Source organism: Cetorhinus maximus, chromosome 34, assembly GCF_964194155.1.
Source record: "Cetorhinus maximus chromosome 34, sCetMax3.hap1.1, whole genome shotgun sequence".
Classification (NCBI taxonomy): domain Eukaryota; kingdom Metazoa; phylum Chordata; class Chondrichthyes; order Lamniformes; family Cetorhinidae; genus Cetorhinus; species Cetorhinus maximus.
In genome coordinates, this window is record NC_135912.1 from 2,404,749 (window position 1) to 2,421,357 (window position 16,609).

Sequence of the window (16,609 nt, forward strand, 5' to 3'; positions counted from 1 at the left end):
CAAGTCCGTATTTTTTTATTCGTTGAATTTAATTTCCACCAGCTACCATGATGGGATTTGAACCTGTGCTTCAGGGGATTAGCCTGGGCCTCTGGTTTGCTAGTCCAGTGACATTACCACTACGACACTGTTCTCTCCCCAAATCCTAACGGATAGCTCTTTTTTCCTATCATTATACACTAAAAAACCATCCCATTACCTCCCATTGAATCCCAAGGAAACTTCAAATTCTCATTCAATCCCATTCGATGCAACACAGCATCCCAGGTAACCTTGTTCCACTCACTCCCATTGCTTTGAACTCCAATAATAAACCCGGGATCCTTCAAACCGACTGGACAGAATCCCAATGGGCCAAACTATTTTCTTTCTACTGCTATTATCCATAATTTTACTACCATTTTATGGACTATCAATAGAAGCAAATCCTTCCCATACCTTCCCATTGTATACAAAGGGAACAAGTCTATATGGCTGATTGATCAGATACCTCAACAAGAGAATGGGCAGTTACAGTACTATAAATATTTTCTGATTAATGTCTCCACTTCATGAGATACATAAGTGACAATAATGATGTTTTATTTAAAGTGCTTTTATTTGTCTGGTTTACAGCTTAGCCATTTGCAAACAGTCTTTCCTAAAATGGGCAGTGGCAATTCTAAGAAATATATGTGGGTGAGAGATGGTGGGAGATAACATTGAGACAGAGAGAAAAACAGTATTAAAGTTTCAGACCTGATAGGGTGGTGGGTATGGAGTCAGTAGCAGCCTTCAGAGGAGAATCGGGTATATACTTGAAGGAGAATAGAAATTGGAGAAACATGTGGAAAGAGGGGGGGAAAGTGGAACTAACTGGATTGGTGTTCAAAAGTGCTGACGCAGACTTGATGGGCCAAATGGCCTCCTTCTGTGCTGCACTGTTCAATGATTCTATTCTATGGTAGATAACCTCACCCATTAGAAATTTGTTCAGCTCTGCATCTGTGTGCAGGGTGCAATTTGTAGCCCCCGTAAGTTCCTTGTACTTCCCGCACAGCTTCTCAAATCTATCCCTTATTCTTTTATGTGGAAAAGCACAAAACATGCAGCCTTCGGCCTTCAAGACGAGACCCAGCCAGAGGCCGGTTACCACCATGGTGCTGGTTGTCTTCCTCATTGTCAGTTCAGTGATGGATGGTCCAATATCGAGATTGCAAGCGAGTTGAACTGCTCAGTTTAACAGTTGCCGGTTGTATGTGTTTGAATTAAACCCGTTAACTTTAGGTTTACTGGGTGGCTGGCAGTGTTCCATGTTTTATGCTGTCATAAGGATAGCAAGCATGCCAATGAGGTCAGTAATTCCAAATCTCAGCTGTTTCTCTTGTGATTCCATACAATGATTTCGAATTGCTATTTCCCTCATTGGGTTTCAAAACTGAGGACATGGGATGAGGTGTCTATGTGAATCTAGTCAGGTTGATTGATCTAGAACTTGGTCAGAATAGAGTCATTGTTTGAGATCTTAAATTGAAATTTACATTACCAAGGCTGTAGCAAGTACTAGAAACTTGGACAACTGGTGCTAAGTCGTATCTTAGCATTCCAAGAGAACCTCCCTGTGTACTGTGCCTTGTGATAGGGGGTCTCTACAATGTTTAGTTCTGATAAGAGACTGGAACTTGGTTGACAAGTTTAAAAAAAGACAAGGCCTGCAATATCCTTCTTGACCTCAGGTCATCCATCCTTCCCGACCTCAGGTCATCCCAAAACATTTCGCACCCAACAAAGTGCTTTTGAAATGTAGCCACTGTTATGATGTAGGAAACACGGCAACCAATTTGTGCACAGGAAGCTCCCACAAACAGCAACATGATAAAACGGTCAGAATGTTTTTTCAGTGACGGTGAGGGATAAATATCGACCCAGGATACAGGGAGAAGTGCTCACTCCTCCTGGAACAGCACCGTGGAACCTTGTACACCTGCTTGAGGGGGAAGATGGGGGCTGTTTCACGTCTCATCCAAAAGTCCTTGGGACTGCACTGGGAGTAGAAACAGAAAGTGCTGGAAAAACTCAGCAGGTCCTGCAGCATCTGTGGGGAGAGAGGCAGAGTTAACATTTCGAGCTTCCCCCGTGACCCTTCTTCAGAATGAAGAGATGCAGATGCTGCCAGACCTGCTGAATTTTTCCAGCATTTTGTCTTTATTTCAGATTTCCAGCATCTGCAGTGTTTTGCTTTTATCTGCAATGGGAGTGTTGGCCTAGATAAATGTGCTAAATCTGTGGAGTGGGACTTGAACCCAGAACCTTCTCACTCAAGAGGTCAGAGAAAATGCCCAGAGCTACTAGACAACCTCGCACCCCGCCCCGCAACGTCATCACGTCGCCCCGATTGTGCCGGCGTGCGACGCGATGACGTCGGCCGCTCGCTTCACCCTGCACCAAGATGGCGGCGAGCGAGCGGCCCGGGTGCGCCTTCCGGGCGATGTTTCCAGACCCTCCCGTCGGCTTCGGGCCTGTCAGCTCCTCACTAGTGTGCCAGGAACCGGTCTTCGTGCTGTCGGTGGAGAGATACCCGCGGGACCCGGAGAGCGTGGGAGGCCTGTTGGAGGCCTCGAGCGGGAGCGGAGGCGGCGGCGGCAGGGACCTCTACGACCTGGGTCTGTCAGACGGTCACTGCCGGCTCCGGGCCACCCTGCACCCCTCGCTCAACCCGCTGGTCCGCCGCAACCAGCTGCACTGCGGCTGCGAGCTGAGGGAGGTCCGCCTCGGCCTCGAGTACGACGAAAGGCGGCTGAGCGGCGGCAGGCGGATCTTCGTCCTCCTGGAGGCCCAGGTGGTTGCCAAGAGTAACGGCGCCGCGCCCCCTGCCGGAGGGAAGCTGGAGGTGCAGAAGCTGCAGGTGTTCGGCCAGGGGGAGGAGCCACGACAGGCGCCAGAGCTGCCAATCAAAGCCAAGAGGCGCTACTACCTGCCCCTGTGGGACAGTGCCAACTATTATGGGGACGCTTGGCAACGAGAGCCCCCTGGGCACCCTATCCAGCGACTTGAAGGTGAAGTGGCACCGTACTTTTGTCTAGAACCTTCCAAATTTCTAGTCAAATTGCTAACATTTTTCACACCCCCAACCCAACCCAACCCCCACACCCAACCCCCACACCCAACCCCCACACCCAACCCAACCCAAACCCAACCCAAACCCAACCCAACATGACAGAACTTCCATTTATACTGCATGTCCCACGGCGCTTTTCAGACAGTTGAACTGTGGCCACGCAGTTGCCAATGTGTGCACAGCAAGCTCCCACAAACAGTAATGAGATAATGACTATCAGGTGTGTGTGTGGTTGGGGGGTGGGGTGTAAATATTGGTCATACGAACATACAAATTAGGAGCAAGAGTTTGCCATTCGGCCCCTTGAGCCTGCTCCACTGTTCAGTAAGATCGTAGCTGATCTGATTGTGGCCTCAACACCATTTGTCCTGCCTACCCCCGATACCCTTTCTTCCCATTGTTAGTCAAGGATTTATCTACCTCTGCCTTAAAAATATTAAATGACCCCTACCTCTACCGCTCTCTGGGGAAGAGTGTCACAGACTCGAGACCCTCTGACTCCCATGTTCCTCCTCGAAATAGTGGCCTTAGAATCCGGGGGGGGGGGGGGTGGGGGGGGGGGGTGGGGGGGGTGGAGGCGCCTCATCCGAAAGACGGCATCCTCAGCAGTGCAGCACTCGGTACTGCATTAGGAGTGTCAGCCGGGATTGTGCACGTGCAATCCAAATTTGGAAGGACTGTCTCGAGTGTACTATTTGGTTAAAGTGGACACAGTATGAAAATCTCTCCCACCTAACATTACACTTAATTGAGATACCAGTGACAACACTGTTCAATTCCAGAGCGATTTAAACATGAAATGGTGAGCGCTGAATGCAGCCTGACTATAGCTCCTCACACCAACAATAGAAAATTTAGGGCGAATGATGCTAAAATTGATAATTGCAGACATTTCTTAGTGAGTGGTCATTACTGTCAAATTGAATTCTCTGCAAAACTTTTACATTATAAATTAAATCACTCCTTTCCTGTTTCTCCTGAGTTTCATTGTGCCATGCATTAGCTCATTTGCCAGCCAGCCAGTCCCCACGCCTCCACTTTTACTGCTTTGAAGCTAGCAATTAGGAGTTGTGCACAAACACTGGCTGGCCTAGCACCTGAAAGAAGGGAAGAACTTGCATTAATGCAGCATTGCATTTGACGTCAGAAGATCCCAAAATGCTTTACAGCCAGTGAAGTACTGTGGGAGATGCCATCTTTCAGATGAGATGTTAAGCCGAGGCCCCAGGTGGAGGTAAAAGATTCTACAGCTGCTATTCAAAGAACAGGGAAGTTCTTCCCAATGTCCTGGGGTCAATATTTTTCCATCAATTAACGTCACATAAACGAATTTTCTGGTCATTATGACATGGTGTTTGTGGGAGCTTGCTGTGTGCAAATTGACTACCATATTTCCTACATTAAACAGTGACCACACTTCAGAAAGTAATTCATTGGCATAAGTCGCATTGGGACATCCTGACGTTGTGAAGGGCACCATAGGAATATAAGTCTGTCGTTCTTCGGTACTACACTCAGTGTTGGTCTGGATGTTGCTCTGAAGTCTCTGGAACAGGACATGAACCCATGACCCTCTGACTCACAGCTGATGGTGAAGATGTATAGGCCGGATTCAGAGACTAACCGATCCTATCCTCACCCAATGTGATTGATCTTACCTCGCTTGGAAAACCTCTATATTGAGGAAACAGTAGCAATTATTGTCCAGGAATCTTGGCAGACAGTTTGAAGGTGGGCCATACAAACAAGTATGTAAAGCTTCACGGTTTAGGCAGGATTACCAGCAACCTGGCAGGGTTTAGCATTACAGCAAGACTATTAGATAAATATAGCAGACTATGGAATGATTAAAATCTCCAGTTTTAATCTGTAGGGGGAGGTGCTGTGGGGGAGACCAGATTGGCCGTGATGGTTGACGAGCTGCAGAAGTTTGGGGACGGGGAGCATCCAAAAGGTTACCTACCATTGCTGGTATTCAGTATCTAGACTTGTTTTGAGAAATAGTTATTTGATTGATTGTATCTGTATCTTTAAGAATTGAGTGGAATTGTTAACCGACTAAAGGGTTTAATTGTTACCCAAGAGAAACTTTGAGGTTATGAGTTCAAATCCATTATGGAAAGGTCTATAAATGCTGGTAATTTGTGGATTGGCATTGGAAAAGTCATTGGATTGTTGTAAAGACTTAGCTGGTTCAGGAAAGGGATGCCACCAGCCTTACCCTGTCTGGGCCTACATGTGGCTGCAGTCCACATGATGTGGCTGACACTTCATGCTCTCTGACGTGGCTTAACAAGCCTATCAGTGGTAAAAACAATCACTACCATGATCATCATCATCGGTCAGGACAACGAGGGATGGGGAATAAAAGTGGCCATGTCCAGGCCACCCATGATGAATTAAGGATGCAAGTGTATGTTGGTAGCTGGCTGTGGAGCTATACAGGGTGAGGTACTGATTGGATTCCAGTGAACCTGTGGAGAGACTAGTGAAGTTGGAATAGTTCTCCTTAGAACACAAGGAATAGGAACATAAGTAGACCAGACGGCCTGTGCAGCCTGCTCCGCCATTCAGTATGATCATGACTGAAGATGGGCTTCAGCTCCAAAGAAGGTTAAGGAGAGATTTAATAGAGGCGTTCAAAATCATGAATGGCTTTGATAGAGTTGATGGGACGAAACTGTTTCCGCTGGAATGAGGGATGGTATCTGAGGACACAGATTTAAGGTACTTGGCAAAAAAAGTCCAGGGGGCCAGTGAGGAGAAATTTTTTTATGCTGGAATGAGCTGCTTGAAAGGGCAAAGGAGCAGATTCACCAGTAACTTTCAAAAGGGAATTGGATAAATACTTGATCAGGGTTAAAAAAAAAATTGGCTATGGATCAAGCAGGGATCAGTGGGACTAATTGGATAGCTCTTTCAAAGAGCTAGCATAGACTTGATGGGCCCAATGGCCCTCTTCTGTGCTGTATGATACTATACTGTGCAAAGCACAGAGGAGGGGAAACAAGGGGGAATGATGTGGATGGGGGAAAGTGACATCCTCCTGGCGTCTGACTTGTTTTTGCTGGATGTATGCAGGATCTCGGTGTATCAATCTGAAACAGCTGGAAGATTGCATCTGGCAAAAGAAAAAGGACCTTCCGCCAGTGATTGTCCGTATCCTCCACAAGTTCAGACTTTATCATTTTGGACGACCTGACAGATATTCAGAGTGCCCATTCCAGGTAAATGCCATTATTGTTATTTCTTTGTACCCCAGTTTACTCTTGCTTGGTGCGTTTCCATGGACACTTGGAACACTCAGCGTCTTGACCAAGCATCCATTCTCACGCAAGACACCAGAGGGTGTATCAGCAGACCGTTTCACAGTGAGGGAACTGGGGGCTGAGACCCAGTCTGCTCCCACAGAATTGACACAAGAACTCATGCTTTTGTGGTAAGTTTTCACCATCTTATCTGCCCTAAAACGGTACATTTCCTCCACACCCCTGCCTTATCGACCTCTACCAACTTCTCCGTTCTCTCTGGTAAGTTGGTTTGAAGGTTCTTGGCCTCATTTGCAGGGCAGTCCATGGTTTCCCTCCACACTGCCTCAGCAAAGCATTCCAGTCTCCTGCCCCAGTGTGCACCTTTCTGCTTTTTGTGCTCCACAATTTTCACCCCACCACTTGTTAACCCATTATGCCTCAGCTCCCTCGAACCTAACTCAAATCATTCCAACTTGCTATTTCCATTCCTGATCACAAAAAGCTTCCTTAAAATCTTTTTTTTCATGCTGCTTGCTTCTTTTGTATTCTTCCTGCCTTCCACCAATTCTGTATTGGCCCTTCAACCGTTGCTCGATGTCGGCCCTTTAACTGTTGCTCGATGTCAGTCCTTTTGGTCCTTTAACCGTTGCTCGGGGCCGGCCCTTTAACCGTTGCTCGGGGCCGGCCCTTTAACCATTGCTCGGGACCGGCCCTTTAACCATTGCTCAGGGCCGGCCCTTTAACCATTGCTCGTTTAACCTCCTATTGTTTCTCATGATTACTAGCCAGAGTCTCCTGAAAAATGCGGATATCAGGACTGGGCACTGCTTTGATGGTCAAATGGTTTCTGTGCACTTGCAAACTAATTTAAATGAGGAAAGCTTTTATTTTTGTCTACAAGTTCCGAATTTCTATCCCATAGGCCAAATTCCTAGTAGCAGATAAATCGTGGTCAGTGACAGTCGTGCTGTGGAACTCCCTGTGTATGGACTGGTACAGACACCTAGAGCCAGGGATGGTGATCCGTCTGCACAACTACATTGTGAAGAAAAGTTATGCCACACGGATGGGGCAAAACCCCGGAGTTACAAAGGAGCCAGTTCTAGGTACTGTAACAGTGCAGCAAGTTATCAGAGTGGATATGTGCGTCTTCTTTTGCCTTTTCAATGTTGAAGTTGTCAGTTCTGCATTGGTACTTTTAGATAAAGAGTAAGGTTCCCTCTCTACTGCCCCATCAAACACTCGCAAAGCAAGTACAGTGTGGATTAGACATAGTAAAAGCTCACACTGTCACATCAAACACTCCCAGGGCAGGTACAGCATGGGGTTAGATACAGAGTAAAGCTCCATCCACATTGTCCCCATCAAACACTCCTAGGGCAGGTACAGTACAGGGTTCCAGTGCAGCTACAACACTGACATCTACCTGGCAATGTGGAAAATTGGCCAGGTATGTCCTGTACAGAAGAAGCAGGACAAATCCAACCTGGTCAATTACCACCCATCAGTCCACTCTTGATCATCAATAAAGTAATGAAAGGGGTCACCAACAGTGCTGTCAAGTGGCACTTGCTTAGCAATAACCTGCTCTGACGCTCAGTTTGGGTTCCGCACGGGTCACTCAGCTCCTGACATCGCCACAGCCTTGGTTGAAACATGAACGAAAAAGCTGAGCTCCAGAGGTAAGGTGAGAGTGACTGCCTTTGATACCAAGGCAGTATTTGACCGGGTTTGGCATCACAGGAGCCTTAGCAAAACTGGAGTCAATGGGAATCAGGGAAAACTCTCTGCTGGATGGAGTCATATGTAAGACGAAGGAAGATAGTTGTGGTTATTGGAATCAATCATCTCAGTTCCAAGTCATCACTGCAGGAGTTCCTCAGGTTAGTGTTCTAGGCCCAACCATCTTCAGCTGCTTCATCAATGACCTTCCTTCCATGATAAGGTCAGAAGTGGGGATTTTTGCTAATGATTGTACAGTGCTCAGCACCATTTGCGACTCCTCAGATACTGAAGCAGTCCATGTCCAAATGCAGCAAGACCTGGACAATATCCAGGCTTGGGCTGACAAGTGGCAAGTAACATTCATGCCACACAAGTGCCAGGCATTGACCAGCTCCAACAAGAGAGAATCTAACCATTGCCCCATGACATTCAATGGCATTACCAGCACTGAATCCAGCGCTATTAAAATCCTGGGGGTTACCATTGATCAGAAACTGAACTGGACAAGCCATATAAATACTGCGGCTACAAGAGCAGGTCAGAGGCTAGGAATCCTGCAGCAAGTAACTCGCCTCCTGAGCCCCCAAAGCCTGTCCAACATCTAAAAGGCACAAGTCAGGAGTGTGATGGGATACTCCCCACTTACCTGGATGAGTGCAACTCCGACAACACTCGAAGCTGGACACCGTCCAGGGTAAAGCAGCCCATTTGATTAGCATCCCATCCACAAACATTCTCTCCCTCCACCACCGACGCACAGTAGCAGCAGTGTGTACTATCTACAAGATGCACTTCAGGAATTCACCAAGGCTCCTTAGACAGCACCTTCCAAACCCACGACCACTACCATCTAGAAGGACATGGGTAGCAGATATATGGGAACAGTACCACCTGGAAGTTCACTCCAAGTCACTCACCATCCTGACCTGGAAATACATCGCCGTTCCTTCACTGTCGCTGGGTCAAAATCCTGGAATTCACTCCCTAACAGCACCGTGGGTGTACCTACACCACATGGACTGCAGCAGTTCAAGAAGGCAGCTCACCACCACCTTCTTGAGGGAAATTAGGGATGGGCAATAAATGCTGGCCTAGCCAGTGACACGCACATTCCATGAATTAATTCAAAAAGAGTAAAGCCCACTCTGCACGGTCTCCATCAAACACTCCCAGGGCAGGTACAGCACGGGGTAAAAGCAAAATACTGCGGATGCTGGGAATCTGAAATAAAAACAAAATGCTGGAAAAACCTAGCAAGTCTAACAGCATCTGTGAAGAGAAAAGTAGAGTTAACATTTTGAGTCCGTATGACTCTTCTTCAGAACTAAATAGAAGTAAAAATGTGAAATATATACTGTTCAAGGGGGGGTGGGACAGGTGAAGCTGGATGGAAGGCCAGTGATAGGTGGAGGAAAGGAGAGATTGCAAAAGATGTCATAAACAAAAGGTCGAAGGGGTGTTGATGGTGGTGATACTGGTTAAAGGCGGTGCTAATGGTGACATTGAGTAGAAAGTAGGATGAGCAAGTGACAGATGGCCCTAGTAGGGGGGAGGGGACGGTGTGGGAGAAAAGATCGAAATAGGCTAAAAGGTGGGGATAAAACAATGTATGGAAATAAATTTTAAAAATAATAATAGAAATAAGTGGGAAAAGAATATATATATAAAAATTAAAAAATTTCTCACACTCATCTCACCTCAGGAGTTCCGCTCTTTTGTCCATGTTTGAGCCAAGGCTGTAATGGGTTCCAACTTGGCGTCAGTGAGCAGGTTATTGTTAAGCAAGTGCTGCTTGATAGCACTGTTGATGACCCCTTCCATCACTTTACTGATGATCGAGAGTAGACTGATGGAGCGGTAATTGGCCGGATTGAATTTGTCCTGCTTTTTGTGTGCAGGACACACCTGGGTAATTTTCCACTTAGCCGGGTAGATGCCAGTGTTGTAGCTGTACTGGAGCAGCTTGGCTAGGGGCACAGCAAGTTCTGGAGGACAAGTCTTCAGCACTATTGCTGGAATATTGTCAGGGCATAGCCTTTGCAGTATCCAATGCCTTCAGCATTTTCTTGCTATCTCGTGGAGTGAATTGAATTGCTGAAGACTGGCATCTGTGATGCTGGGGACCTCCGGAGGAGGTCGAGATGGATCATCCACTTGGTACTTCTGGCTGAAGATTGTAGCAAATGCTTCAGCCTTATCTGTTTCACTGATGTGCTGGGCTCCCTCATCATTGAGGATGGGGATATTTGTGGAGCCTCTTTCTCCAGTGAGTTTTTTAATTGTCCACCACCACTCACGACTGGATGTGGAGGACTGCAGAGCTTAGATCTGATCCGTTGGTTGTGGGATCGCTTAGCTCTGTCTAGCACTTGCTGCTTATGCTGTTTGGCACGCAAGTGGTCCTGTTTTATAGCTTCACCAGGTTGACACCTCATTATTAGCTATGTCTGGTATTGCTCCTGGCATGCCCTCCTGCACTCTCCATTGACCATTGTCCTTGTTCATGAGTCACTGACAGCTAACATGCAGCTACAGCAAGCAATTAAGAAGGCAAACGGTATGTTGGCCTTCATGATGATTGGAGTACAGGAGTAAAGATGTCTTACTGCAATTATATAGAGCCTTGGTGAGACTGCACCTGGAGTATTGTGCTCATGTTTTGGGCCCCTTATCTAAGGAAAGATATACTTGCTTCAGAGGGAGTGCAACCAAGGTTCACCAAACTAATTCCTGGGGTGGAGGGATTGTCCTGTGAGGAAAGATTAAATAGACTGGACCTTTATTCTCTGGAGTTGAGAAGAATGAGAGGTGATCTCATTCAGGGCTCGACAGGGTAGATGCAGGAAGGTTATTTTTTCTGGTGGGGGGGTGTTGTGTATCTAGAACCAGGGGACACCGTCTCAGAATAAGGAGCAGGTCATTTAGGATTGAGCTGAGCAGGAATTTCTTCACTCAGAGTGGTGAATGTTTGGAATTCTGTACCCCAGAGGACGATGGAGGCTCAGTCATTGAGTATGTTCAAGACTGAGATCGATAGATTTCTACATATAGAAAACATCAAGGGGTACAGGAATAGTGCAGGAAAACGTGGAAGATCAGGCATGATCTCATTGAATGCCGGAGTGGGCTCAAAGGGCTGAATGGCCTACTCCTGCTTCTATTACTTATGTTCTTATTTTACAGCACAGGATTAGATACAAAGCTCCCTCTACACTGTCCCATCACACACTCCCAGGGTAGGTACAACACAGGGTTAAATACAGAGTAAAGCTCCCTCTACACTGTCCCCATCAAACACTCCAAGGTCAGGGAAAGCACGGAGTTAGATATAGAGTAAAGCTCCCTCTACACTGTCCCCATCAAACACTCCCAGGACAGGTACAGCATGGGGTTAGATACAGAGTAAAGCTCCCTCTACACTGTCCCCATCAAACACTCCCAGGACAGGTACAGCACGGGGTTAGATACAGAGTAAAGTTACTTCTGCTTCACCCCAAAATTTGCCTGAACCCAACCTCAACGAAATGCCCTTGTGTCATTTAGTGCAAAATCATGGGAGGTTTCGGCTTTGGAGCTGCACCTATTTGGTACTGCATTGGAACTGAACCAGAGTTTATCTATCTCAGACTCTTTATGGCTGTCAGAGGAAGCTTTCGTCCTGATCATTTGGGCATGATTTGATTCATCCACTGTCATGGTCTGAATTGCTGCTCTTGGCTGCTCTTGACTGCTCTCCAGTGATCATTGTTAAAAAGTAATTGTATAAAAGCAAAAAACTGTGGATGCTGGAAATTCAAAACAAAAATAAAAATACCTGGAAAAACTCAGCAGGTCTAGAAGCATCTGCGGAGAGGAACACAGTTAACATTTCGAGTCTGTATGACTCTTCAACAGAACTAAGTAAAAGTAGAAAAGGGGTGAAATATAAGCTGGTTTAAGGGTGGGGGGGTAGAGCTGGATAGAGGGCCAGTGATAGGTGGAGATAGCCAAAAGATGTCATAGACAAAAGTACAAAGAGGTGTTGAAAGTGGTGATATTATCTAAGGAACGTGCTAATTAAGGGTAGAAAGCAGGACAAGCAAGGTACAGATAGCCCTAGTGGGGGTGGGGTGAAGGGAAGGGATCGAAATAGGCTAAAAGATAGAGGTAAAACAATGGATGGAAATACATTTAAAAATAATGGAAATAAGTGGGAAAAGAAAAATCTATATAAATTATTGGGGAAAAAAGGGGGGGTATTGGAAAGGGGGTGGGAATGGAGGAGAGAGTTCATGATCTAAAATTGTTGAACTCAATATTCAGTCCGGAAGGTTGTAAAGTGCCTAGTCGGAAGATGAGGTGCTGTTCCCCTAGTTTGCGTTGAGCTTCACTGGAACAATGCAGCAGGCCAAGGACGGACATGTGGGCATGAGAGCAGGGTGGTGTGTTGAAATGGCAAGCGACAGGGAGGTCTGGGACATGCTTGCGGACGGACCGAAGGTGTTCTGCAAAGCGGTCACCCAGTCTGCGTTTGGTCTCTCCAATGTAGAGGAAACCGCATTGGGAGCAGCGAATGCAGTAGGCTAAATTGAGGGAAGTGCAAGTGAAATGCTGCTTCACTTGAAAGGAGTGTTTGGGCCCTTGGACGGTGAGGAGGGGGGAAGTAAAGGGGCAGGTGTTGCGCCTTCTGCGGTTGCATGGGAAGGTGCCGTGGGAGAGGGTTGAGGTATAGGGGGTGATGGAGGAGTGGACCAGGGTGTCCCGGAGGGAACAATCCCTACGGAATGCCGCCGGGGGGGTGAAGGGAAGATGTGTTTGGCAGTGCCATCATGCTGGAGTTGGCGGAAATGGCGGAGGATGATCCTTTGAATGCGGAGGCTGGTGGGGTGATAAGTGAGGACAAGGGGGACCCTATCATGGTTCTGGGAGGGAGAGGAAGGTGTGAGGGCGGATGCGCGGGAGATGGACCGGACACGGTTGAGGACCCTGTCAACCACCGTGGGTGGAAAACCTCGGTGAAGGAAGACATGTCAGTGGAACTGTTTTTGAAAGTGGCATCATCAGAACAGATGCAACGGAGGCGAAGGAACTGAGAGAATGGGATGGAGTCCTTACAGGAAGCGGGGTGTGAGGAGCTGTAGTCGAGGTAGCTGTGGGAGTCGGTAGGCTTGTAATGAATATTGGTGGACAGTCTATCACCAGAAATTGAGACAGAGAGGTCAAGGAAGGGAAGGGACGTGTCAGAGATGGACCATGTGAAAATGATGGAGGGGTGGAAATTGGAAGCAAAAAGTAATTGTGTACGGTTGTCAAGTGAAGAGAGGGCTGGACTTGGCTATGATGCCCCTCAGAGTTAAAGCAGCCCACAGATCCTCGCCCCATGATTCACACATGAAGAACGTCCATTTGGGTGAGATGTTAGAACCATAACAATCCTAACCATAACCTCAAAAGCTAGTGTCTTCAGAAGCGGAGAAACTGACAGTGCTTACATTAAGAATCACACATACACACACTTGCTGCATCACAGCTTTGCCAGAATTTTGTGTTAACTATTTCAATTATAAATCCCTTGTGTCCACATTTAAAGAAAGGAAGTATTTCCATTTCTATGGCGCCTTTCAACTCCTCAGTACATCCCAAAGTGCTTCACAGCTAATAAAGTCCATCTGAAGTGTCGTCACTGTTGTAATGTAATGGCCTTTATTGCAAGGGAATTGGAGTACAAAAATAAAGAAGTCTTGCTACAGTTGTACAGGATGTTCGTGAGACCGCATCTGGAGTACTGTTTGCGGTGTTGGTCTCCACATTTAAGAAAGGATATCCTTGCATTGGAGCCAAAGGTTCACTAGATTGGTCCCTGGGATGAGGGGGTTGTCCAATGATGAGAGGCTGAGTAAATCAGGTTGATACTCTCTGGAGTTTAGGAGAATGAGAGGCGATTTCATTGAAACCTACAAAATTCTGAAGGGGTTTGACAGATTGGATGCTGAGAGATTGTTTCTGCTGGTCGGTTTATCTAAAACATGAGGGCACTGTCTCAGGATAAGGAGAAATTACTTCGCTCAAAGGGTTGTGAATCTTTGAAATTCTCTACCCCAGAGAGTTGCAGATGCTCCATCGTTGAATATATTCAAGGCTGGGATAGGCAGATTTTTAGTGTTTCAGGGAATTAAGGAATATCGTGAGCGGGCGGGAAAATGGAGTTGAAGCCCAAAATCAACCCAAATTGCAGCCAATTTGTGCACAGCAAGATCCCACAAAGAGCAATGTGACAATCAGCAAATCATCAATTTTTGTAATGTTAACTGATATATTGATCAGTACATCGTGGAGAACTCCCCTGTCCTTGGGGATAGTGGGCAGACAGGGGCCTTGGTTTAAGGTCTTAGCCAAAGGATGTCACTTTTGACATTGCAGCAGTCCTTCAGTACTGCACTGCAGTGTCAGTCTAGATTCTGTCAGGAGTGGAGCTTCTCATCAGTGCTAGTGCTATAGCTCCTAAGTATTGCATCTGCAAGTTCCCCAGGCCTGTTTCCCAAATAGTAATAATTTTTACAATTAAACCTTAAGCAGCTTGGACGAGTACAGTTCCCACAACACTCGAGAAGCTTGACACCATCCAGGACAAAGCAGCCCGCTTGATTGGCACCACATCCACAAACATTCACTCCCTCCACCACCAATGCACAGTAGCAGCAGTGTGTACCATCAACAAGATGCACTGCAGCAACTCACCAAGGCTCCTTCAACAGCACCTTCCAAACTCACGACCACTACCATCTAGAAGGACAAGGGCAGCAAGTAGATGGGAACACCACCACCTGGAAGTTCCCCTCCAAGTCACTCACCATCCTGACTTGGAAATATATCGGCCGTTCCTAACTGCACTGTGGGTGTACCTACACCACTTGGACTGCCACGGTTCAAGAAGGCAGCTCACCACCAACTCCTCAAGGGCAACTAAGGATGAGCAATAAATGCTGGCCCAGCCAGCGATGCCCACATCCCGTGAATGAATTTTTAAAAGTAGAAAACCAAAATCTTACATAGACAGGACAGAATATAGGATCTTTAAATGGATGTTCAGTAACATCAGCTCTAGCACAATTATCTCCTGCCCTGTAATTCCCACTTCATCTGAAGATGAAGCTTATTGTTGACTCCACGTATGTCTACCCACAGGAGATCGTCTTTTAATTACGATAATGTATCAGCGACCTTTTGTATCATGTTTCACCCTTGCTCTTTAACCTTTGCACTATTTCCAGAGTTAAATTTAAACCCAAGGAATCCAGCGGCTGAAATTACTGTGATCAATTCCAGGAGTGTTAGAGAAGAGTGGCAGTTACCAGCGCTGCAGTATTGCTTTATCACCAGGTAGCACACACTTTCTGCTTTGTGCTAACGCAAATTAATGTAAACAAAATAACAGCAAAGAATGGCACTATAGAGTGACAAATCTGCAGGATCAGATGGTTTCCATCCTAGGGTTTTAAAGAAAGTAGGAGAGAACAATGCAGATGCCCTACCTATAATCGTCCCAATTCTGGAACCATTCCTTTAGATTGGAAAATTGCACATGTACCTCCGCTATTTAAGAACGGTGAAAGAGAGAAACCAGGCAGTTATAATCCAGTTAACCCAACATCTGTTGTCAGGAAATTACTAGAGTCTATAATTAAAGACGAGAGAGCGACTGATGGCTTTGAACACTTGATTAGAGAGAACTAGCATGAGTTTGTAAAGGGTAGGTCATGCTTGATGAATCTGATTGAATATTTTGAAGACCTGACTAAAGTATTGGACAGGGGAATGTCCATGGATGTTATTAATGTGGACCTCTGGAAGAAATTTTATAAAGTCCCTCATAAGAGACTGTTAGCTAATGGATTGAAGGCCTGGTTAGGAAATTGGCTGAGCGGCAGGACACAGAGAGTAGAGATAATGGTCAGGTTATCTGATTGGCAGAAAGTGATTTGTGGTGTCCCACAAGGATCTGTACTGGGAGCGAGGTACAGGGGACTGTTCACCATTTTCTAACAACTTGGAGAAAATGGGATAGATAGAAAGATACATAATCAAATTTGCAATGCAACGAAGAGAGGTGAGACATTGTAAGTAGTGTAGATGGAAGCATAACATTGCAAAGAAATATTGAGAGAGTCAGTGAATGTGTAAAACTGTGGCGAATGGAATTTATTGTAGGCAAATGTGAGACCATCCACTTTGGACCTAAAAAGGACAGAGCAGAGTATACTGTAAAAAGTGAAAAGCTAGAAACAGTGGAGATCCAAAGAGAGTCCATTAAAATGATATGAACAGTTACAGAAAATAATCAAAAAGGATAATGCAATTCTGGCCTTTGTACCTAGAGGGATACAATACAAGACAGTAGAAGGCAGGCTTCAGCTATACCAAGTGAAATAAAGGCAAAATAAAGCAGATGCTAGAAATCTGAAATAAAAACAAAGTACTGGAAAAACTCAGCAGGTCTGGCAGCTTCTGTAGAGAGAGAGAAACAGAGTTAAGGTTTTAAGTCCAATATGACCCTTCT

General features: G+C 46.2%; 1 protein-coding gene across 1 annotated transcript in view; it reads left to right on the forward strand.

The window, feature by feature from the left end:
- Positions 1 to 593: 593 nt before the first annotated feature.
- Positions 594 to 16,609, forward strand: part of LOC144671753 (RPA-related protein RADX-like) — a 38,808-nt gene continuing 22,792 nt past the window's right edge. Inside the window, exons 1-4 of the mRNA XM_078533769.1 lie at positions 594 to 3,035; positions 6,179 to 6,324; positions 7,271 to 7,454; positions 15,324 to 15,432. Coding sequence (XP_078389895.1) covers positions 2,429 to 3,035; positions 6,179 to 6,324; positions 7,271 to 7,454; positions 15,324 to 15,432 — 1,046 coding nt within the window. The 5' untranslated portion in view covers positions 594 to 2,428. The remainder of the gene's footprint in view (positions 3,036 to 6,178; positions 6,325 to 7,270; positions 7,455 to 15,323; positions 15,433 to 16,609) is intronic.